This window comes from Lithobates pipiens, unplaced genomic scaffold, assembly GCF_037356315.1.
Source record: "Lithobates pipiens isolate NorthernLeopardFrog02 unplaced genomic scaffold, aLitPip1_a1.2 Scaffold_16, whole genome shotgun sequence".
Classification (NCBI taxonomy): domain Eukaryota; kingdom Metazoa; phylum Chordata; class Amphibia; order Anura; family Ranidae; genus Lithobates; species Lithobates pipiens.
Window position 1 is genome coordinate 208,744,859 of NW_027507748.1, and position 25,130 is coordinate 208,769,988.

The window sequence follows — 25,130 nt, forward strand, 5'->3', positions numbered from 1 at the left end:
CACTATTTTTTTTTTTTTTATGTAAACCATTCCTTTTAATAAATGTGATAATATATTTTTTAACAATACTACACCATGGAGGACCTTCCTTTTTTCTGTGATTTCCTGGAGCTTGTAGACATTACCATTAAGACAAGAGACCGGGAACAAGCACAGTGACCCTCTGGACATTTGAGAAGGATCCTTAGCCACTGCCTGAATGGCCATTGATGCACTAATAGACCCATCTGGGGTCTTTTTGTGAGGTAAGGGGCTGGCACCACTGGGGGAGGATTGTATCAAGCTATATGTGGTTTCTGTACATTCTAATGTAGAGTGCTTCATTTGCCCTTTGCTGGACTCCTACACCTGCTCTTTCCCTCCTCACTCCCATTTGTCCTTATAGGAAAAGAGCGATATCGTTGCAGGACTATTTGGAGACAGAACTTTGGTTTCTATCAACTTGAACTATATGATCCCTGTTTGGATGATATACCATTATTTGCAAAAGGCACTGCACTTTAATTATAGTGCATTTTTAGAGCATTAGTTGACTTTTCCAATCATTGCTTCATTGGAATATATATATATATATATATATTTTTTTTTTTTTTGAACTGCTCATATTCTTTGCATTACACTTTACCAGTATTGCACTTTATTCAAATTTATATTTCTTTCTCTACTATTTTTATTCTATTTTCTCCCTCAGCCCTAGACTGAGGGAGATTGACAGTGCGATTATTGCAAAGGGAAGAAACCCAAAATAACTGTCAATCTCCCTCAGAATGGGGATCCATGCAAGATCTTACATGGAGCCCCAGCCCAAGGGAGATTTACAGTTATTTTGTGTAGCTTCCCTTTGCAAATAATCGCACTGTTGTCACCCTATCATTAAGCTGCTTAGTGATGGTCGTGTAGCCCATTCCAGCCTTGTGTAGGTCTACAATCTTATACCTGACATCCTCAAACAGATTTTTGGTCTTAGCTATGGTGGAGAGATTGGAATCTGATTGAATGCATCTGTGGACAGGCGTTTTTTTTTAATACAGGTAACAAGCTGAGGTTAGGAGCCAGAAATCTTGCTCATTGAGAGGGGGATCAAATATTTTTTTCACTCATTAAAACGATGAGGAATCAGCCCAGAACTACATGGGAGAATCTTGTCAATGATCTGAAGGCAGCTGGGACCATAGTGACTAGAAAACACTACACTGTGAAAGACTTAAATCCTGCAGCGCCCGCAAGGTCCCCTGCTCAAGAAAGCACATGTCCATTTGAAGTTCGCTAATGTACATCTGAATGATTCAGAAGAGAACTGGGTGAAAGTGTTGTGGTCAGATGAGAGCAAAATCAAGCTCTTTCGAGGAGAAGGAACGCTGCATATGACCCCAGGAACACCATCCCCACTGTTAAACGTGGAGGTGGAAACATTCTTTGGGGGTGATTTTCTGCTAAGAGGACAGGACAACTTCACCGTATCAAAGGGATGATGGACAGAACGGGCCATGTACCGTAAAATCTTGGGTGAGAGCCTACTTCCCTCAGCCAGGACATTGAAAATGGGTCATGGGTGGGTATTCCAGCATGACAATGACCCAAAACACACAGCCAAGGCAACAAAGGAGTGGCTAAAGAAGAAGCACATTAAGGTCCTGGAGTGGCCTAGCCAGTCTCCAGACCTTAATCACATAGAAAATACGTGACGGGAGCTGAAGGTTCCTGTTACCAAAGAGGTGGAGAGGATCTGCAAAGAGTGGGAAAAAAAACCCTACTGAGATATGTGCAAGCCTGATGGCCAACTACAAGAAAAGTCTGACCAAGGGTTTTGCCACCAAATACGAAGTCATGTTTTGCGAAGGGGTCAAATTAATACTTATTTCACTCATTAAAATGCAAATCAATTTATAACTTTTTGAAATGCGTTTTCCTGGATATTTTTATTATTCTCTCACTGTTAAAATAAAATAATACCATTAACAAAATTATAGACCGATTATCTCTTTGTCAGTGGGTAAATATACAAAATCAGCAGGGGATCAAATAACCCCCCCCCCCCCCCACAGGATGTAGGGCTCAGGGGTGCACTACATACAGGGTGCGGTAGAAAACACTGGTGACGTCTACCTACAGGTAAGCTTGTAATAAAGTAATGTGCACTGTTTATTCACTTTCTGCAGCCGGTGACATCACCGGTGCATGCGCACTGGGCTCTGAATTGAGGGCACACTGAATATGCGGTCTCTTCATAGTAATGTTCCATGATCATGGCATGCCGCGGGGGTGGCAACATTGTGGCTTAGCTACTCAAGTGGCCAGAGCCCTCAAACCCAGAACGAAGAATGGAAGCCCTGTCAGCAGTGACAGTGTGCACATGGGGGGGGGGGCGCTTAGTTTTAAGGCAGGTCCTAATATGCTAGTACATGATGCTTACTAGAACATTATGACATTAACTTGCAGGGGTAAATTTGATTTATTATTTTTTGATTCAGCCCTGGCTTTACTACCGCATTAAGGAGTGCACTGCTCAGAAGTATGCTATGTACAGTTAAAGAATGCATATTTCACAGGCCAGTTTATCACCCTCCCCCTAAAGCCCTTTGCATCCAGTACAGAGTTGTTCTTTCTCCCCCAAATCCTCTCTACCCCACCTAAAGAATACCGGAGATAAGAGAGAAGGTCTGCTGCTGCTGAAGGGCAGATAAAACTTACAGTAGCCGTGGGCAAGCTTTAGGAGCTTGTCACACACTGTGAGGACAGCTGTATCCATCTAAGTGGGACCTCTACCTCTTACTTAGGCTTAAACTGTTGGGCTCTACTGATAGACCTCCCCAATTGGGTACACCTGCCACACCTATATGATTAGATGTTGCCCTGTCCTCCATGATTTGGAGTACCCTTTGTATCTGATACTCTATTGTAACATCTCGGGCCAGAAGTTTACCTCTTTGGTACCTCAGTCTCTTGGCGGTTTACACCTTACTCTATGATAATCTATCCCCATTGTTGCCGTGGATTTCTACCTTGCTACATTGTTGGCTGAGTACTTGCTATATACCAGACACACGCATGACAGAGTTCTGCCTCACAGCGGTTTATAATCATTTATCTACCCAGCATGTATGCCACAGAAACACTGGTCACCTTTGTATACACATCGATCTGACATACATATACATAAAATTTGGAGTGCCTGTTCTTGATTGTCTAGTCTCGTGGGGTGTCCCTATAGCCCTAAATATAGGGCTACCAGCACCTGCCCAGTATTGTCCTGAGGAAGCTAATATCTAGTAAAACGAGTCATCAAGCAAGTGTGGAAGCGATAGTGGATTAAATTCCTTCTATTAGAAATTCATCTATAAGTTAACTTTTATATCCAAGATCCAACCGCTGCAAGTGCATTATTTGGTAACTGGTAACCATGTCCATATAGGGTGTTTGTATGTTTCTATGTTTAACTAGTTTGTAATAAAGTTCATACATTTTTTTTCTCATCAGTTTTCCTCTCATTATGTGCCCACAAAGTCCACCTATGTTTTGAGTTTTCAATCCTTACATGCAGCTATAGTTGTTAGGGATTAGAGAAATCCATTTTCATAATGCCGTACTAGAAAAGGGTATTATTAGGTCTGATTAATCAAGTCTTCTCATTCTATAAAATTACCTATGAGGCCAGGGGATGCCCCATAAATTCAAATACAATCTGGAGTCCATGGGTGGAGCTATTTAAAACCTGTGAGTTACCGGAGTTAATTTGGTGCTTTTAATAATCTGGTAATTTTCTTTTAAACTGACCTGTTAAGATTAATTAGATACTATGCATACCCTTCCGATTTTGGTTTATGTACAGTGGCATATGCCATTTATTCTGCAAAATGTCTACCTATTTTTATTGTGCCTTGCTCTATTGTATATCTTAGTGATTACTCTCTGGACTACCAAATGTAGGTGCTTTGCTTGATCTTTCTTACTATTGCAAGATGTTAAGCCCAAAAGACTTTGCACTGCAGCATACCATTTTACCCAGCTATATGATAATTGTCATTTTCCTCCAGTGCTACGGATGATCGTTCACCTTTCAATTGTTTAGCTGTGTGCCTTGTATACTTGGTATGTTGTATTTGCCTCATTGATGTTTAACATATAATAAAATAAAAAAAAAGGTTCCAGCACTGTACTCGTATCTTCGGGCACCACCTTGCTGCTTCAAAGCCAGCTCCCACTGCGCATGTGCGATCGTTGATGAGAGAATAATCCTGCATCCTCCTGGGACCTCTTGTAGTACAATCTCTAAGGCGATTCCGGCATAGGTTGGGAGCGGGTACCTATCAAAATCATGTATCCTCTTCCCCCCAAAAGTAGAAGAGGAGGAAGAGCAGGACTTTTTCACTGAAGTACCACTTTAAGGACAAAACTTATATGTGGGGAGAATAGCCCCAAGGTAACTAGCCTTCAGTTTTCTATATAAATAGTGTCAATTTCTACATATACAGAAGTATAACCCTAGCTTGCTTATCAGCAAGCCTTACCCCTCAAAACAAACAGCTACAGGAGGAGGTGTAGATTTTTCAGGTCACTGCTTAGGCAAAATTAACCTTTCTATAGTTTCCCTATAGGAGGGAAAATATTCCCTTTTTATTATCCACAAATAAACCATGATATAAAAGTCTCCACACTGTAAAGCATATATAACTTGGTTTTGTGTCAAGATAGGAGAAAAACCATTAACTACACTTTTGCCTCTTCCTGCCCAGGACAATTTCCAGTTTTTAGTGCTGTCGCACTTTGAAGGACAATTGCAGGGTCATACAACCCTGTACCCAAACCATTTTGATCATTTACTTCCCACAAATAGAGCTTTCTTTTGGTGGTATTTGATTACTTCTGGGGTTTATTTTTTTGCCAAAAAAAAAAGGGATTTGTTTTCCCCCAAAGAGTTCTTAGTTTGTCATTAAATGTTGTTTTCTCCTTCACCGACGAGCGCTGATGAGGCGGCACTGATATGTAGAATTGATGGGCACTAATAGCACTGATGAGCAGCACTGTTGATGAGGTACTGACAGGTGTTACTGCTGGGCACTGATTAACACTATGGTGGGCACAGATTTTTTTTTTTTGAAGGGGCACTGACTGGCAGGTGATGGGCACATCTGATGGAGGCTCTACTGATAATCAATGTGCCGATTATAAGCACAGACCCCCCCCCCCCCCCCACACACACACACAGGGAGAGCAGCCAATTGGCTCTCCCTGTCAACGCGAACCCAGGAATACCCTTGATTGGCACTTCCTGGTTCACACTATGATTGGTCACAGCTGATCACGTGGTAATAAGCCTGTTAGGGGTGTGTCAGACTAACATATCGCACTGGCCGACTGTTATCCTGCTGGCCATCATGACACCCAGTCAGGATAACAGAGCCACTTTCCAGCCCTCAATCTGCTATAGTCCAGGCGGGAAATGGTTAAAGATAAAAGATGAGGTTTGCAAGTACCCAAGTCAGGCAGGACAAAATTTCATATGTGGTTAGGAAATTCATGATTTGAAATTTTGTTCCAAGTATATTCTAAAGTGGAAATATGGACGTGTACAAAAACACTGCGCTAACTCAACCTTTAATTTAGGTTTTACGGTCCGTTAAATTACACCTGTATGTATAAAAGCATACACACAAACACACACAGCATTATTGTGTTGACCTTTTAAATGAGAGATGGGTATGAAAGCTTTTGTCTTAAAATACAAAAACTGAGCACAAGCAAAAGAGATTCCAAAGTTCTGTAATTTTCAAAATAAAGATCACACATCATTTATAGACATTCTACACAAAGTACAAAAAAATAATTGCTAAATCAGAAGCATCCACAGGGCCAATAATGCCCCTTCCCCATTGCCCTCCTTCTGCTCCATCCGGCAATTGAAAAGGGTATTCTTAATTATACACATACAGTTAAACAAGTGTGCTTTGAAAATTTTCATTTGTAATATACACAAAAGGGGAGGGGGATCTCATGTCTGTTGTAAATATACACCGTTTAACTATTACATTTGTATATTCAAACAAAGAATTAAGTGGACAATATGTTACAGCAACTTACAAGTGAGACAAAATGCAAAACAAAATGTTATAGTCTGTACAGGAAAGAACTAACGAGATTTCCAACTGGATAAGGGTAGTTTTAGTTCAGATTTAAAAATCTGAAATTATACTTGCAGTTGGCTGATTTAAAAAGATATCTGCACTAATTTAGAGCAAATTTAACATTAATCCAATTATAAATGGAAGTAAAATGAGATATCAAACACCAACTAAAAAAAGGGGGAAAATGCAGTTTTGTCTTGCCCGGCTGAAATTACAATTTACAATTTACAACATCACGACCAATATATCTGTAGAAGAATCCTGGAAATGCAGTTTGGCCTAAAGTTTTTTTTTCTTTTTTGTCTTTTTTTTTTTTATCTCTTACCAAAAAGGAAGGGGGTTATGTCAATTTTCAAACTCACATTTACATTACTGAGGTTTTACAAATGTACAATTTTACAGTCAAAAGGGTTTATGTCCACTAACTGCAGGATACATCTGTATTTTAAACATCAAAAAAGCTAAAAGAAAAATACTACAAAGTTTTATATATATGCAAATATCTATATCAAGTATACACTACATATTTATACAAAGCGAAAAAAGGGTATACGGGTTAGAATTAAGGTGGACATGCTAAAGTAAGTCAAAAAATCAAATAATACAGTTGTAAAAAGGGCAGTCTGCCTCAATCCCAATTTCTGCACAATAAAACTGATTTCGCTCAGGAAAAAAAAAAAAAAGAAAATATTGTATACATATGAACATACAGATAGAAATGGAGAACTCTGGTTCATCAAAGTATGTTTTAAAATAAACAAAGGCAAGGGAAACCATGCATCTTGTCTTAAAAAGAAGAGAAAAAAAAAAAAAAAAGTTTCAGGATCCTTTTGGATTCTGGTGAGCAAATTTATTCACATGGCCTCTGCTGCACAATTGATGTGCATACAGCAAGGGGGCAGGACATGTACAAGATATGTACAAGTGATTCTATACAGAAATACATTGGGGGGAAGGTTAAGTTTGATTATTAAAAATAATATGTTGGGTGTAATAAAATTAAAGACATTTACAAAGGTTGGTTTGAAAGAGCTACGCCCTGAATCTCCCACGTGGTGGGCAGAAATAGGGAGATACAGTGGGTCCAGGAAGATTCTTTAGATGATGCCATTTGAGGGACCACACATTGGGCCCAGATCCATACCATTCTTCATGTAGTACTTCTCCAGCTTAGCAAGAATGTGTTTGCCATAAGTATATTTACGAAGAGTGGCAATGTGTGGCCGAATCTAAAAAAAAAACAAAAAAAAAAAAACGAACAAGTGGTGTTATTTTTCATGTCCTAAAAGATGCATTTCAATTCTAGATACATACTTGAATTGATGCCATTTTACTCACCTTGTGCATGACAATCTTTCGCTGAGCTGGCTCTGCTACATCAATCATTTTCTGCACCACATAGTTGGCATACTGATCCTTCATCATTGTATATAAGGCACTGTGAGGCCCATCATTCATCGTGCAAACTTCATCGATTAACATTGCTCGTTCTGTGCGGGAGGCGTGCGTCACACACTTTTCAACTACATTACTGTCAAGTGAAGAAAAAAAAAAAACTGAGCTATATATATATATCTATATATACACACACATACATATTACACACACACACTAAATATATTTCACTTTGCTTTGAAGGAATTTGTCATGGCCAACCAGCTAGGATGTCAAATGTTCTTTCCTTAGGAAAATGCTAGGTGCCTCAGTCACTGGCTTGGAACAAGCATGCAAACAGTGAGGCTCCTTTCACACTAGCTGACTCCAAAGTTGTGCATTTTCAGTGCAACTTTGGAGTCCTTTGATATGACTTCGATAATACTTTTACCCTTTCTGGCATTGAAGTTATGTCAAAGTCGAATCAAAGTAGTTCAGGAACCTTTTCTGGACTTGCAGCAACTTCAGTAGTGTCATCTGGAATGGCTCTCAGAGATACACGGCATTTCACATGTCCTGTGACTTTGGGTCTCACAAGTCAGATCCTAAGTCCCACAAGTGTGATAGGAGCCGAACAATGTGTATGGTGTCGCAGCCAAAAAATAAATAAAATAAAAAAAAAAGTGAGATATTCTGGTTCTGCAGCTGCTCTGCATCCTGCTGCCTCTCAACCAACATCATGAACTATGCACTCTGTAACCCCATCCCTCTTCCCCTGCTGCCACATGACTCCTGTCGAAGACTCAGTAGAAATTACATTCACCATCAGGCATAGAAAGCATAGGAGTCAGGTGGTGTTAAGCACTTACTAAACAATGAAAGTGGGTGTCAACCTGAGCAAAGTTGTTTGCATTTGTATTAAATTAACCTCCCACATGCACCTCAATTGCCAGTTTTAAAACAAACAAATTAAGATCCATCTTGATCATTTTGTTTTGTTTTCATGTTATAATAGCTGCTACAGTGCATCAACCTTATCCGTTTGAGCGCTGGAATCAGCAATATGTAGTGTTACTGATAGTTTGTTTTAAGATAATCAAAAGTAACTTAAATTTTGTTTTCTTTGCAATACCAAATATATACACACTGACACAAGATCTTGCTTCTGTCCCACACTGTTGATACTGACACCTTCATCAAATGTTCTAAAGCCAGGCAAAATAGTGGAGATTTAGTTTAGCGATTGAGCATGTTTTCTGGAGTTGTTAGCTAAATGTGCGTTTCCTAATGTTTCCCCCGTTCACATTGTGTTTTTTCTGACTGACTGTGCTACTCAAAGGGCCTACCACAACCATATCAGAAATGACATGCCTTGCTGGGCTGCTGTGTAATTTTTTGGTTTGCCGATGGGCCTTGTAGCCCAATCATTTTAAATAGTCTGCCCAATGCAGAACATATTAAGGCACAAAAACTACTGAGATTATTGTAGTAAATTAAAGAAAACCTGTCATTCTACATGCCTAGTATAAATCTAAAAGAAAAAATACCTTCTAAAGTCTGCCAGTGTTAAGCAGGAAGAACAATTCCAGGGTCCTTTCAGGAATTGGTCTTTCCTGCTTGACAGCTTTCAGAATATTTCTTTAACCAGGATTTAACACCTTTAGAAACATTCAGGCTCTTCTAAAGGGAGGCAGGGAAATTGCTTACTGAAGCTCTGTCACCCTGTAAAAGTGGGGCACACAGTGCACAGCTATTAAAATCTTATGTTTTATTTAGCACTCTGTAATTATCCCCAGTTTGCTGCAGGACACCAAGTCTCTTTTCTGCCATTACTTAATTTCATGGCTAGAGATGAAAAGGTATGTGTATGCGTTAAAGACAAATAATTGTCATGGATGTCAAGTAGGCTAGGTAAGCCACTGTTGAGAGCTATTGCTTGTGGGGAGGCAGGCACTAAAATGCGATGCTTCATGTTAGGTAAAGGCAGCACTGCACAAGACTATAGCAGTTAATGGGACTATTAGCCACTTGGCTACTGGGCACTTATACCCCCTTCCTGCCCAGGCCAATTTTCATCTTTCAGCACTGTTGCACTTTGAATGACAATTGCGTGGTCATGCAACACTGTACCCAAACAAAATGTTTACCATTTTTTTCACATAGAGCTTTTTCTTTTGGTGGTATTTAATCACCACTGGGTTTCTTATTTTTTCCTTAACAAAAAAAGTCTGAACATTTTGAAAAAAAAAAAAAAAAATTATTTTTCAGTTTGTTAAAACATTTAGCAGACGGGAAATTTTTCTCCTTCTGATGTGCACTGATGAGGCTACATTGATGGGCACTGGTAGGTAGCACTAGTGACACTGATTGGCAGCACTGAAAGGTGCCACTGATTAGCAGCACTTGTGGGCACTGATAGGTGGCACAGATTGGGACTGTAACAGAAGCCGATTACTGTCTTTATTCTTTTTTCTTTTATCCCCATGCTGATCGTGAGGAGAAAAAAAAAATAGCCGATAACAGGCTTTCGTTTACTTCCTGATCAGCTGCCATTGGCTGATCAAGTGGTAAAGGGCCACCTGTGATTGGCCCTTTACCCTGTTCTGTGATCAGCAGAGTCCAAAGGACTCAGTGATCACAGTGCGTGCCGGCCATACACGATCACGGGAGGACGTCTATCAATGACAACATCTCTAATTCTCTTAAAACAGGTTTACTTTGATTCAGGCTTTGTTTGTTGTTACTGGGACAACAAACAAGATGTGCCTTCCATTTGCCTGGCTAGATTCAACATCATTTTGCTGGCCTTCCAAGGTGTTTCTTGGCAAATCATCACTATAGGACAGGAGGAAGCAGTTATATAGAACCATATTATGTAGTGAAGTTCATTTCTTGAAGAGAATCTGCTAGCAAGGAAAGACTGCTTGTGCATGCAAAGATTTAATTAGTTATATTGGCTGTCAAATTAAAAAAGCAGCACTTAGCACTCTAAGCAAAACTGGTCAAGAGGATAAGCAAAAATCTACACCAAGCATGGTCCAATCCTCCTTAAGGGATAATAAAATAATATTTTTTGTAAATCCAAACATTGATATGCTGTTGCATCATTTTAGTATTGTTTTTTCACATTTTTAAAAGCTTGTGCTTTCAAAATGTTATTAAATATAGAGAATCGGACACATGTATTATTTATGGTGTTTCTTTTGTAATTTTTATTTTTTTTGCGTGTTTTATATGGGTTGTATGTAAAATGATAAAAACTTTTTATTAAAGTTATTTGAAGAAAATAAATAAATAAATAAAAAGGATCTGCAGTGATCCACTAGAGGGAGTCTCTCTCTCTTAGCAACTACTGAGTGACATCATCATCCTCAAAGGTTTAGAAGAAGCAGTAAAGACAAAACATAATGTGACTGCAAAGCAGAGTGTGTGAATTGGGCAAAGTGCGAGTCCACAAACAATGCTGGGGTCATGCTTATTCATTTGGCCATACCTAAATTGACCCTTGTAGGTACATTTATCAATGTGAGCTTGAGGGCAGGGACTGATGTGAATTATATATTTATTAAGCGCTGTGTAAATTGGTAGCGTTATACAAGTACCTGTTATAAATAAATACCTACGACTTCCACTCATTTATATTCTGATCGGTGCCTTCAGAATGATTAAACTGCCTAGAGCAGTGATGGTGAGTCTTGGTCCCCCAGATGTTTTGGAACTACACTTCTCATGAAGCTCAACAACACTGCAGAGTGCATGAGCATCATGGGAAATGCAGTTTCGAAACAACTGGGGTGACAAGGTTCGCCATCACTGGCCTAGGCTTTTAGTCACAAAACCAGCAGGGAACCTTGAGCTACAGTTTCAACCCTTAACCCTTTCAAGACTATTATATTTAAAATTCAAATGGTTGTGACTAGACAAATGTGTAAATTATGAAGACAACTCTGGTAGAGTTAAGTCGATTTTTGGTCTCTCACTGTTGTGATTTGTAGTACTGTATTCTAATTTTAGTAATTGCTTTCCAGGCATAGTTCAAAGGCAAACATACCTTGCAAATTTGTGCTGACTCAGAACTAAGACATTGCCCCGAATCTCTGCAACAATCTTACTCTTGTCTTCAGGTCTACCATGTTCTAAAACATGCTGTATGACATAGTTCCCATACTGATCCTGCAAGTGAAATGGGACACAGTTTTATATTAACAGCCAAAAAGAAAAAAGTTTCTACTATCAAACGCCTCAAAATACTCTTAAACCCACAACCAAATACAATAAGAATAGCTTATCGTTATAGGTCTCAACTTTACTTACAGGCAGTTTCCAAAAATTCAACTGGAAATCCACACGCATACCAATACAATAGTGATAACAAAAAATGCAAAATTATTACATTTTGCCAAATTATAAGGCTTACCGATGTAGAATATCTAATTGTTAAATTAATAGGCAAATGCACTGTGCTTTTAGGTGCATTTACCCTCATGTGAGATCGTTAAATTTAAACAGTACATTTGACCAACAGTTGACCTCATAGCCAAGTTGCATTAACCTGTTTCAAGCGGCTTTTGCATTCTTTAACTTAAACAGAGATAAGCAGGTCTAACAAGGACAAAGGCCTGTTGAGCACAGGCCAAATTTCTGGCTGCCTTTTTCTAACCAACCACAGAACAAAATACCCCTTATATATGTCTAAATATGCGTAACTCCTGCCGCACTGCTTTCAAATTGTAACAGCGTGTGTGGGGAGGGGATTCCCGCCCGCTGTTGTGGGTGGGGGATTGAAGGAGCGAGAGGGGATGCATGCTGAACATGTTATACCCGAAATACAGGTATAACATGTAATGATCACAAAAGGTGAACTTTGCCTTTAAGGGGTTGTAAACCCTTACAAACCACTTTGACCTACAGGTAAGCCTAGATTAAGGCTTACCTGTAGGTCCAAGAAAAATCTCCTAAACCTACACGGTTTAGGAGATATTTGCCAAAAGACAGGCACCGCTGTCTATGGCGCATGCTCCTTAGACAGCGGCGCACAGGCGCACCGCAGTTAACGGTGATATGCCGCAAGTGGCGGCTCCCGTGTGCATGCTTTGGAGTGATGCCATCGTGGCTCCGACGAATGACAGCGCCGGAGCAGCAAGACCCACCAAGAAGATGGAGGCTCCGGACTACAGGGGACAGCGCTGACTTCGCTGGCTCCTGTGTCAGGTAAGTGACACATAATGGGCTACTATGCAATGCATAGTAGTCCATTATGCTTTACCTTTGCAGGGAATCAAAGAGGAAGTAAACCCATCAGGGTTTACTTCCTCTTTAAGTCACATTTTACGTGCAGTTTAAACTGTACGTTGTTATCTCGTTTTATTGGCCAAACGTTGCGGCCACTCTTATTGTCAATTGCATTCTCGCATTAAAAATAATGGAAAAAAAAAAAAAAACTAACTGTTTATGACAGGTTTACTGCAGCTAAATAAACTGCAGGTGAACAAAAACCACACTTAAATTTCTTACCCTTTTATATATCTTTCTAAACCAGCCACATAGAAAAGCATGTTCCCTGCCAACAGCTGCAAGCTGGGACTCTGTTTGAAGGCAGTGGCCTTATTTTACAGCAGTCCTATAGCTCTGCAACCTGGAATGCTCATGCTCGTTGCTGATTGGGGGGGGGGTCTAGCTCTCAGTCAAGACTGTGTCAGACAGATCGTTGCTTCCACAGAGACCAAAGGTGTTCATTTTGCAGCTAAGAAAACAAACGATAACTTTGTATAGCTTTTGCTTTGATGCATCTGGAATGTACTTAAATTTTTTAATGGATGGTCAGTTGGACTTAAAAGATGAATACAATTTGCGTGGAAAAAAACCCCAAATACATAGCTTTTAGAACTACAACCCCAACGTCATAAAAGAGGGGATTGCTGTGTAAAATCTACAAAAAAATAGAATTGAATGACTTGCAAATCACAAAAACCCATATTTTTTTTATTAACAATAGAAAACATATGAAATGTTTAAACAGAGAAAATGTACCATTTTCAGGAAAAAAAAATAAAAATTTAAATTGATAGCAACACTTCTCAAAGTTTACACAGTGCAGCATCTCTTTCTTTTAACACCACTCTGCAGATGTTCAGGAACTGAGATGACCAGTTGCTGGAGTTTTAGAAGAAGAATGTTGTCCTATTCTTGCTTGATATGAGTCTAACTGCTCAACAGTCCTGGGACTTATTTGTCATATTTGTTTCAAGATGCAAATATTTTCAATTACTGAAAGATCTGGACAGCAGGCAGGCCAGTTGAACACTCTGACTTTTCTACTATGAAACCATTCTGTTGTCATAGATGCAGTATGTGGACCAGCATTGTCCTGCTGAAATATACAAGGCCTTCCCTGAAAGACATCTGGATGTGAGCATATGCTGCTCTAAAACCTGAATATATCTATCTTTTAGCATCGATGGTGCCTTTCCAGATGTGCAAAACACCCCCATTCCATCAGATATGCATGCTTTCGACCAGAGCACTGATAAGCCAGAAGGTCCCTCTCCTCTTTAGTCCAGGAGACAGCACTCATGGTTGCCAAAAAAGAAAGTTAAATTTTGTTTCCACTGACCAGAGAACAGTTTTCCACTTTGCGATAGACCATTTTAGACAACCTTTGGCAAAGAGAAGACAGCGCTGTTTCTGCATCAGGTTCAGATATAGCTTCTTTGTACGATAGAGCTTTACCTTGCATTTTTGGATGTTTTTTGGAAGTATTGCAGAGCCCATGCAGTGACGTCCATCACAGAATCATGCCCGATTTTAATGCTGTCTGAGGGCCCAAAGATCATGGGCTTCCAATATTGCACTTTGGTCTTGTCCCTTGCACATAGATTTCACCAGATTCTCAAAATATTTTGATAGCATGTATCGTTGATATATTTAGTCTTTACAATTTTACATTGAGGAACATTATTCTGAAATTGTTCGACAATTTTTAGATGCAGCTTTTCACAGATTGGTGAACCTCTGCCCCAGCTATACTTCTAAAACATTCTGACTCCCTAAGATACTCTTTTTAAACCCAATTATGTTACTGACTTATTGCCAATTAACCCAATTAGTGTCAAAATGATTTTCCAGCCCTTCCTTGCACTTACTTCCATCACTTGCTTTGCCAGATTTGTGTTGCCCTGACCCAATTTATTTGAGATGTGTTGCTGCCATCAATTTCAACATTAGCTTATTTTTGTTAAAACGGTACATTTTCTCAAATGTATACATTTGATAGGTTTTCTATTGTGACTAAAACATGGGTTTATGAGATTTGGAAATTATTATTGCATTCTGTTTTTATGTCGATTTTACAAAGCGTCACATCTTTTTTTGAAATTGGGGTTCTATTTAGGAAAAATGGATCACAAGTAAACCTTTATAGTAGATCACTCAAGTACAAAGTCAGCCATCTTGTGAGGCAATGAAACCCAATATTGTACCCGGGCTGCTGTCACTATCTAAAAGCAACTATGAACACATTTCTGGGTCACTTGGTGGATAAAGGATATGTAAAATATTAGCATATTATATTTCAAAGACAGATTCTAGGAAAAAGTAGTAACACCTTTACAGCGTCTTGGTCCAGGAGTTAAAAGGTGTAATATATTACAGAATAAGGACATATTAAATGAATGTAATTATGACAAACTAAAACCCATCTGGCAAGAAAAGTTCTTAAAGGGTAATTGCTCTTAAAACACATTCATAATTCCTGAATATAGTTTAGCAGAGCAAAATACCAATGCCTTTAGAGAGACCCAGGACTATACACTGCATTGCCAAAGCTTTTCTGTATGTTTTCTTGATTTTGCATATGAAACAAGCTTGCAAACAGTTGAACATCAAACAGAGTTACAACTGCTTCAAGTTTATGTGGTATACAAAACTTCACAATTCTGTAACATGCATTAAAAAACGAAATAGCAAGCATATTTAAAAGCAAAGAAATGATGTGTTACCTGTACTAACTGTTCTGTGTGCTGGTGCAACTCTTCGAGTATAGGCAGTGTTTGCTCAGGAAGGCAGTGCTCAAGAATCCTCTGGATCACCCTGCAACCATACGGATGCGTGGAGAGCGCAAACACCTGCAAAAACCATAATTATTTTTAAATAAAAATAAATATAGTGTAAGGAAGACATATATATTTTTAATAACCGTTACAAAATTCTTTGCTTATATCATGGTCCCGCAATGTAAAACTGACCTGACTCTTGAAGGCATCAATGATAAACTGCAGAGACTGTGGCTGGACACATTCTATACACTTCTGTACAACATGATTTCCATTTTGGTCCTTAACACATTTCAAAACGTGCCCATCCAGTTCTCGGACCATATCATTCTAGAAGAGAAAAGGAATGCAGTCATATATTCACAGTATGAAAAACTGCCGATTCACAAGCCTGTAGCTTGCCAATATACACCTGGCAACACTAAATCCTCACTGCTTTCTAGATAGACAGCAATGCTTCTCATGCTGAAACCCTCCCACTGTTAGCTGCAACGTCTAGGAAGGGAAGCACGTGAGATACAAATGAAGGCAGATCTAAAGGAGGATTTGGCTCAGTCAGGGAAAGAGTTTTAGGTTTACTGTATTAGGCTTGTAAATCACATAGTAACTGGACCTAGTAGAGGCAAACAAACCCCGGGAGGTGTCAAGGTCGCCATGGCGAATGCTCCTCCCGCCATATGTATTCCAGGCTCTGCTTGCCCATCTGCAGGCCCGGGATCAGCATAGCTGGTGTTGCTGGGTAGAGTGGAGGAGAGCAGACGTGTGTCCCCTTCTAGTTGTTGACCCATAAGTGATGTCACTTCCAGGTTTCCCCAGCCATCAAGGCCAGGGAAGACTAACGCAGTGTGATGTGGAGCACATAGGAGATATGCAGGGTCTTTTAGACTCTGGGTGTTTCATTAAAGAGAACATTTAACAAAACAAAAAATAAATAAAATAAGAAAAAGTTACAACCAAGCACATAAACATTCCCCCTCCCCTCCCCCCAAATATATGAACATGCAAATGTAAACGGACGTGGCAGGGTGCCTACTCCTAAAAATGTTGGATTGCAACACACGTTACATATCGTCATGCGTGCCGGAATGAGAGCAATAATTCTAGTACCAGACCACCTTTGTAACACTAAACTAATAAAGTATGAGTCTTTAACCACTTTGACGCCGGAACAATTTACCCCCTTCTTGAGCATAGCACTTTTTGCGTTTCGGCACTGCGTCGCTTTAACTGAAAATTGCGCCGTAGTGCGACGTTGCACCCAAACCATCATCTCTGCGGTTTTAAATTTTTGTGCTATAAACAAAAAACAGAAAAAAAAAAAAAAACACAACAAAGCAACCAAACAAAATTGACGTCCCTTTTGTTCCCACAAATAGAGCTCTCTTTTGGTGGTATTTGATCACCCCCGCGGCTTTAATTTTTTGCGCTATAAACAAAAAAAGCGACAATTTTTGAAAAAACAAAAAAACACATTTTTTACTTTTTGATTCTACATATTTTTGGTAAAAAAAAAAAAAAAAAAAAATTATATATATATATATATATATATATATATATATATATATATATATATATATATATATATATATATATATATATATATATATATATATATATATATATATATATATATATATATATATAGCAAATTAATAATTTTTATTTTTAAAATGGGACGATCAGCGATTTTTATCACGTCTGCGACATTATGGCAGACACATCGGACATTTTCGGGACCATTGTCATTTATACAGCAATCAGTGCTATACAAATGCACCAATTGTAAATGACACTGGCAGTGAAGGCTGTGGGGGGGCATGGCTGTGTAGGACACGTCACTGATCTCTGCTCACACGGAGCAGAGATCACTAGGCAGAACGAGGAGATGCTTGTTAACATTAGCATCTCCCTGTTCTTCCTCCCCATGAGGCAATCGTGGGTATCCCCGCGGCGATCGAGTCCGCGTGACCCGCGACCGGACTCACGGAGCTTGCCGCGGATGGGCCGCCTCTTAAAAGGGCAATGTATAGGTATGCGATTCTGCCTGCACGAGCCCTTCTGCCAACATATATCGGTGTGAGGTGGCCGGCAAGCAGTTAAAGCATTGCCTATGGAAAATTTAGGATACTGACAGGTTTAACCAATTCAGCTCCAGAAGGATTTGCCCCCTTAATGGCCAGGCAGTTTTTTTGCGATACAGCACTGTGTCACTTTAACTGACAATTATGCGGTCATGCGACGCTGTAGCCAAACAAAATTTTTCCCCCATAAATAGAGCTTTCTTTTGGTGGTATTTGATCGCCTCTGCGGTTTTTATTTTTTTGTGCTATAAACGTTACTGTTATAATACATCTCTCTATATACACATATATACATATACACACACACACACACACACACACACCAATTTCTTCCTCAGTTTAGGCCTGATATGTATTCTTCTACATATTTTTTGGGGGGGGGAGGGGAAAAAAAAAAAAAAAAAAAAAAATCGCAATAGGAGTATATTGATAGGTTTGTACAAAAGTTATTGCATCTACAAACTATGGGATAGATTTAGGGAAATGTATTTGTTTTTACTAGTAATGGCAGTGATCTGGGATTTTTAGCGGGACTGCGACATTGCAGCGGACAAATCTGACCCCAAATGACACTTTGAGGACCAGTGACATTATAAAAATGCACTGATCAATGTAAAAATGACAAGGGCATGGAAGGAGTTAACACCAGTGGGAGATCAAGGGGTGAAGTGTGTGCCCTGGGTGTGTTATAACTGTAGGGGGGGATGGGCTCGGACATGACAGATCACTGTTCCCGATCACTGGGAACAGAAGGCAGAACGGGGAATCGCCTTGTTTACATAGGCAGTTCCCTGTTCTGCCTCTGTACACAGCATTTGCGGGAGCACGCACTGCCGGTGGTGTGCTCGCTATCCTCCTTGCAAGGACCATAGTACAGATACATTGGTTTGCGCAGGAGAGTTAACATGCCACAGTAAATGTATGTGAGCGGGTCAGCAAGTGGTTAAGGTTTAACATGTTGACTATAGTTCACCAAAAAATTAGGAAATTTTAGTTTTTGTGCGCCCTAAAATTAAAGTTTTATTTTACTGAAATTTTGTATTTCCTAGACCTTTGCGGTAATATCGTGTGACAAAAAATTTTAACTAGCACCATTTTATTCTCTAGGGCGTTTGCTTTCAGAAATATATAATATTTGGGGGTTTTATGTAATCTTTAGGCCTAAAATGTTTTTTTTTTTTTTTAATGTGTGCAAAATGGCTCTGGCTGTGAAAGGGTTAAAGTGGTTGTAAACTCTTACAAACCACTTTGACCTACAGGTAAGCATAGATTAAGGCTTACCTGTAGGTCCAAGCAATATCTCCTAAACCTATATGGTTTAGGAGATATTTGCCCGAAAACGGGCACCGCTGTGTACGGCTCATGCGCCGTAGACAGCGGCGCGCAGGCGCACGGCATTTCCAAGAATGGAGCTGCCGCGCGTGTCGACTCCTGTGCGCATGCGCGGGAGTGACGTCATCGCGGCTTCGCCAAATGACAGCGGCGGAGCTGCGAGACGCCACCAGCAAGATGGATGCGGCGGACTACAGGGGACAGCGGTGACTTCGCTGGCTCCTGTGTCAGGTAAGTGACACATAATGGGCTACTATGCGATGCATAGTAGTCCATTATGCTTTGCCTTTGCAGGGAATGAAAGAGGAAGTAAACCCATCAGGGTTTACTTCCTCTTTAAAGGTATAAGTTCACCTTCAGGAACAGATTACACATTCCACCTGTAAGATTTGTTAGTTGGGGGGGGGTTCTGCCTTTTAACTTTTTTTATCTGGCTCCTAGATTCAAAGCAAAATTTGACAAACCCCAATCTAATACACGTTTAGCCTGTCAAGCAGTAGTCTTAAGGGCCTGTTCCCACTGCAGTGATGTCCCACATCGGATTCAATTCGCACCACAAGTCACATGCGATGCAAATTCAGCCATAGATTGTATTACTGAATTTCCCATTGCATTCAGGCCAAACTCGCATGGGACCCTTTTTTGGTCCACCGCAGAATGAGATCGCATGGGTGTTCGCACCTATGCGATCTCATTCCTGTCCGAATTTGCAGTCTGCACTGCGATATTGCGAACTGATTTGGGGGCGTCATTAATTTTTAACTGACACCCCAGGCAGTTCACAGAGGGTAATGTGAAATGCCGCTGGGGGAAGACATGTGATGCGGAAACCTGCACTGGATTTGCAGGGGTCCTGCATTGCTGCAGTGTGAACCAAGCCTTAGTCATAATTTTATGTAAAATGTAATCATGCAAAAACAGCTTAAACTAAAAAAAATATAAAAAAAGACTTCATATGTTCATACCGTCTTTTTTTTTTTTTTTTAACAAGGTTGTGTATAATCCTCAAATAATCCAGATAAGGGTTCATGCGCATGAACATAGCCATATGGTCTTACAGCACAAAATATGCTTGTATTCATAGTGCCCCGAAGTCCCAGCTGTGATGTATTTCTAGAAATATTCCATTTTAATACACTGCACTCTCCTGTAATCTAATATAAGCTCAAGGATACTCTTTCCAAAAAGCGTGGGGGCAATTGGGAAATGATGTACATGAGCATGCAACTGGGAACACTGGTGTTTACACAAGATTACAGGAACACAACATATTAAAATAGATTCAATATTGGTCGAAGTCCCAGGGGACACCCATCAAGGTTTAGCACCACATCCCTATATATATATATATATATATATATATATATATATATATATATATATATATATATATATATATATATATATATATATATATATATATATATATATATATATAGGGCAAGGGATTTTAACGGTGCTTAAGTTTCAAATAGCAAAAAACGTAGCCAAGTTTAAAAGGAAATTATTTATTTAAATCACATTTAAATAATGTAACTAATAATGCAACTTAGGAAATACCACTCCAAGTAAAAGCAAAAACAGTTATGCAAGGTTGACTTACGATGACCTGCTGGTCAGGTGGGATGAACTCGAGCGCTTTTTGAATTACCCGACATCCATACATCTGCAAAGCCAGGGAAAGAACATGTCCACGAATTCTTTCTGCAAGTGCCAGCTTCTGTTCTAGACTTCCAAACTGCAAAGGAAGCAGATGAAATGCCTAGTTTATGTGTGTTGATCAACAACCTAGATCCCTGGTGCCCAAACTATAGCCCAGAATACACACAAGGTCCCTTAGCATTTGTTGTGCAGCCCCTGGACTCCAGCAATCTGTAGTTGGAACATTAATTTGTATAGAAGCAGTGATCTCTACTAGGCTGATCCAACATCTCCTCAGTGGCGCACTGTCTTCTGCAGCTTGTTCCCAATCCTCAACCAAACCTATAGCATGTCCACAGTCTATGACCATCAGTTCCTCTAGTCTAGCACATCCACAGCCTGATAGTCCTGACTATTACATATAGTGAACCGTATGTGTAGCTCTTTGTATATGCCAGGGTCCACAGTTGAGGTGCCCTATATTTTGTACTTTGGCAACCACTAGCCTAGGTAGTGATATTTAAAAATGTACGCAATAGTAGGTTCACTCCTCAAAATCTAAAGCCTCCAATTTTAAGGGCATCTGTGCACTCTGTAAACAATTAAACTGGACCTTCCCTGTTTTTCCACCAGGCCCCACCTTCTAAACATTAGCTGCAAAGAACAAAAAAAGAAAAATGCACAGGTGACATCACAGTGCTTCACTGCTGCCTTCCTGGATAGCTGAGCATTGTGACATCCTACATGCATGCCCTCTAGCCCAATATAGTAGTGCATTCTTGAAGGATTTTGAATGTCTAGGAAGCAGTGCCATCACCCACGCCTCCTGGAAATGCTGTAAGATTTTTTTTATTTTTAAAACCTCAAGTTAAAAGTTAGATTTTTTTTGCATGCAATTCTGTTTCGGTGGTGTGAGGCTGGCAGTAAAACAGCACTCTTATTTGCATGGAAGGTCCATCTGCTTTAATGATAGAAATAGGAATGATCATAAAAACAAATATTTTGTTGGCAAGCGAAGTCCGATTAGATAAATGCCAAGAAAAGAAAGTCTACCTCAAAAAACTTCTGTATGACGTAGTTTCCAAATACATCCACCATCAACTGATAAGCAGCTTGTAGGATCTCATTAAATACCAACTGTCTCTCTGCTGGAGTTGCACGCTCCAACTTCAGCTGGATGAACCTGTTGGACAAAACCACAAATATTAAAATAAAATAAAAAAAAGGGATAGTTTAAACATACACAAACAATTAGTAGAACCAAAAGCAAAATGAAACACTACCTATACCCCCCCCCCCCCCCCCCAAATTCTTGATATAGAGGAAAGGTTAAATCCTCTGTCATATAGGCAATTTCACCTCCACTATGTCACAGTGATAATAGTTCAAGTTCAGCAACAAAATATTTAAGAAAGTATATAGGTCTTCTTCCTTCAACAGAACTGTCTGGTACCTAGCGAGTTTAATGATATCTTCATAACTACAATGTACTTGCCATTGAATTCCCTAGTTTACAGCATTTTTTTTTACTGATATAAGAGAACGAAAAAACTCTTGTCTGTTGCATTTTTGGGATTTTTACCAGTATTTCGATGTGGTCCCTTGAGGGACACAGCTTGATGATGAAAAACCTAGGGTTGTACTTAAAAGAGAGGACACTAGGCACCCAGAAACTTAAAAAGGCCAGTCTCCGAGACTTTAATGCGTCCCACCAGTTCTGTTTTACTTTGTGACCGTAGGAGAATGGACGTTTACTTCTCTTCCGCTATATTTTTTTTCCTTAAATTCAAAGAAGTTTCTACTAACAGCAGCAACTAGTAGATTTAGGCCAGATATTAAAAATCTCCCATTAGTAAATTAGTGCAGGTACTGGTGTTCTCGCAACATTCAAAAACGGACCATGCAGCTAGCAGTGACTAACATTTTGTGTTCCAAATAACGAGGGAAGCAGATTTTCTGATCAAATCGGTATATATTTGGTAGGAGTGCACCGATACCACTTTTTTTAAACACCAAGTACCGATACTTTTTTTTGCAAGTACTCGCCAATACCAAATTACCAATACCTATTGCCTAGAAAGTGAAAGAAGAAAACCCCCTAATTGGATAGGATTTTAAATGACCACCAACGTCAAACAAAGATTAAAACATATACATACTTTTATTTGTGGTTACATGACTACAAAAATACTAAATGCAACCAAACAGGCACCCAAACCACTGGTGTCTGCGTGGTTTATCTACAAATACATAAACACATAAATCAATAGGACAAACAAAAGAAAATTAATGATTAAAATACTCTTCTTATATCACCAATACCCGACGCGTTTCTAGTTGCTGGTATCACAGAACTTTCATCAGGGATGAAGAGCACAAATTCGATGACATATTGATATTTCTGGAATCTTGTATTAATGAAGTATCTGCTTGAGGAACGACAGAGTATGTAGAGATGTGTCAACGGGCTGATGTTTCCATATACAAGACGTGTAGTACAGGTCTGTATTATCCTGTGTCTGTTGTCTAGGAACACCTTGCCCACACAGTATCCATAAAGGAGAGAGGATAGCCCACGGGGATATCAGTTTGATTTCGTAATCAAATAGAGCTACAGTAGCACATATCTTTGCTGGATCCCAGAGTGCCTCATCCAATCCCCAAGGGATAGACCAGAGGGGGGGCTGAAAATGGAGCCCCTTATCCTATTTCCTTATCAGATGAACATTCCTCTGTGCAGGACCGAGACATCCATATGCCCTGCACAGAGGAACGTTCATCTGATAAGGAAATAGGTTAAGGGGCTCAATTTTCAGCCCCCCCCCCCTCTGGTCTATCCCTTGGGGATTGGATGAGGCCATTGTTGGATCCAGCAAAGGTATGTGCTACGGTAGCTCTATTTAATTATCTATCCCCCTGGCCTATCCTCTCTATCCTTTATGGATACTGTGTGGGCAAGGTGTTCCTAGACGACAAACACAGAATAATACAGACCTGTACTACACGTCTTATATACGGAAACATCAGCCCGTTGACATCTCTACAGCAGATACTTCATTAATACAAGATTCCAGAAATATCAATACGTCATTGAATTTGTGCTCTTCACCCCTGATGAAAGTTCTGTGATACCAGCAACTAGAAATGCGTCGGGTATTAGTGATATAAGAAGAGTATTTTAACCACTTGCCTACTGGGCACTTAAACACCCTTCCTGCCCAGACCAATTTTCAGCTTTCGGTGCTCTCACACTTTGAATGACAATTACTCAGTCATGCAACACTGTACCCAAATTAATTTTTCGTCCTTTTTATTCCCACAAATAGAGCTTTCTTTTGGTGGTATTTGATCACCTCTGGGGTTTTTATTTTTTGCGCTATAAAAGAAAAAAGACCGAAAATTTTGAAAAAAAAAAACGCATATTTCTTGACAGAATTATGCAAATTATTAATTTTTCTTCATAAATTTTGGCCACAATTTATACTGCTACATATCTTTGGTAAAAATAACCCAAATTAGTGGATATTATTTGGTCTTTGTGAAAGTTAGAGAGTCTACAAGCTGTGGTGCGAATCGCACAAAATTTATCACATCTGATGTACTGGTGGCCTATCTCGCTTCTTGTGACCCGAACAAGTCAGGAAAGTACAAATACCCCCCAAATGACCCCTTTTTGGAAAGTAGACATTCCAAGGTATTTAGTAAGAGGCATGGTGAGCTTTTTGATGTTGTCAATTTTTTCCCATAATTCTTTGCAAAATTAAGACTTTTCATTTTTTTTTTCTCACAAAATTGTCATTGTAATAGGTTATTTCTCTCACATGGCATGTGTATACCACAAATGACACCCCCAAAAAAATTCTGCTACTCCTCCTGAGTATTACAATACCACATGTGTGGGACTTTTTCACAGCCTGGCCACATAGAGAGGCCCAACATGCAGGGAGCGCCATGTTCTAGGAGCATAAATGACACATCTAACTTGTTGACTACTTATTACAATTTTGAAGGCCCTGGAGCACCAGGACAATGACACGTGCCACCGACGACAGATGGCACCGATACGTGCCACCGACGACAGATGGCACCGATACGTGCCACCGACGACAGATGGCACCGATACGTGCCACCGATACGTGCCACCGACGACAGATGGCACCGATACGTGCCACCGACGACAGATGGCACCGATACGTGCCACCGGGGACAAGTGGCACCGATACGTGCCACCGGGGACAAGTGGCACCGGGGACAAATGGCACTGACACAAATGGCACTGGGGACAAATGGCACTGGGGACAAATGGCACTGGGGACAAATGGCACTGATACGCGGCACTGGGGACAAATGGCACTGGGGACAAATGGCACTGGGGACAAATGGCACTGATACGTGGCACTGATGACAAATGGCACTGGGGACAAATGGCACTGATACGTGGCACTGATGACAAATGGCACTGATACATGGCACTGATGACAAATGGCACTGACGACAGATAGCACTAACAGGTGGCACTGGGGGCAGGA

The 25,130-nt window shown here is 39.9% G+C and overlaps 1 protein-coding gene across 8 annotated transcripts in view; it reads right to left on the minus strand.

The window, feature by feature from the left end:
• Positions 1-5,744: 5,744 nt before the first annotated feature.
• PUM1 (pumilio RNA binding family member 1) overlaps positions 5,745-25,130 on the minus strand; it is a 112,104-nt gene continuing 92,718 nt past the window's right edge. For all 8 annotated transcript variants that reach the window (XM_077480957.1, XM_077480958.1, XM_077480955.1 and 5 more), the window contains 7 exons: positions 21,655-21,784; positions 20,564-20,698; positions 15,740-15,877; positions 15,494-15,619; positions 11,548-11,669; positions 7,461-7,653; positions 5,745-7,351 (listed from right to left, as the gene is read on the minus strand). In XM_077480957.1, the coding sequence (XP_077337083.1) occupies positions 7,220-7,351; positions 7,461-7,653; positions 11,548-11,669; positions 15,494-15,619; positions 15,740-15,877; positions 20,564-20,698; positions 21,655-21,784 (976 nt within the window). In that variant the 3' untranslated portion in view covers positions 5,745-7,219. The remainder of the gene's footprint in view (positions 7,352-7,460; positions 7,654-11,547; positions 11,670-15,493; positions 15,620-15,739; positions 15,878-20,563; positions 20,699-21,654; positions 21,785-25,130) is intronic.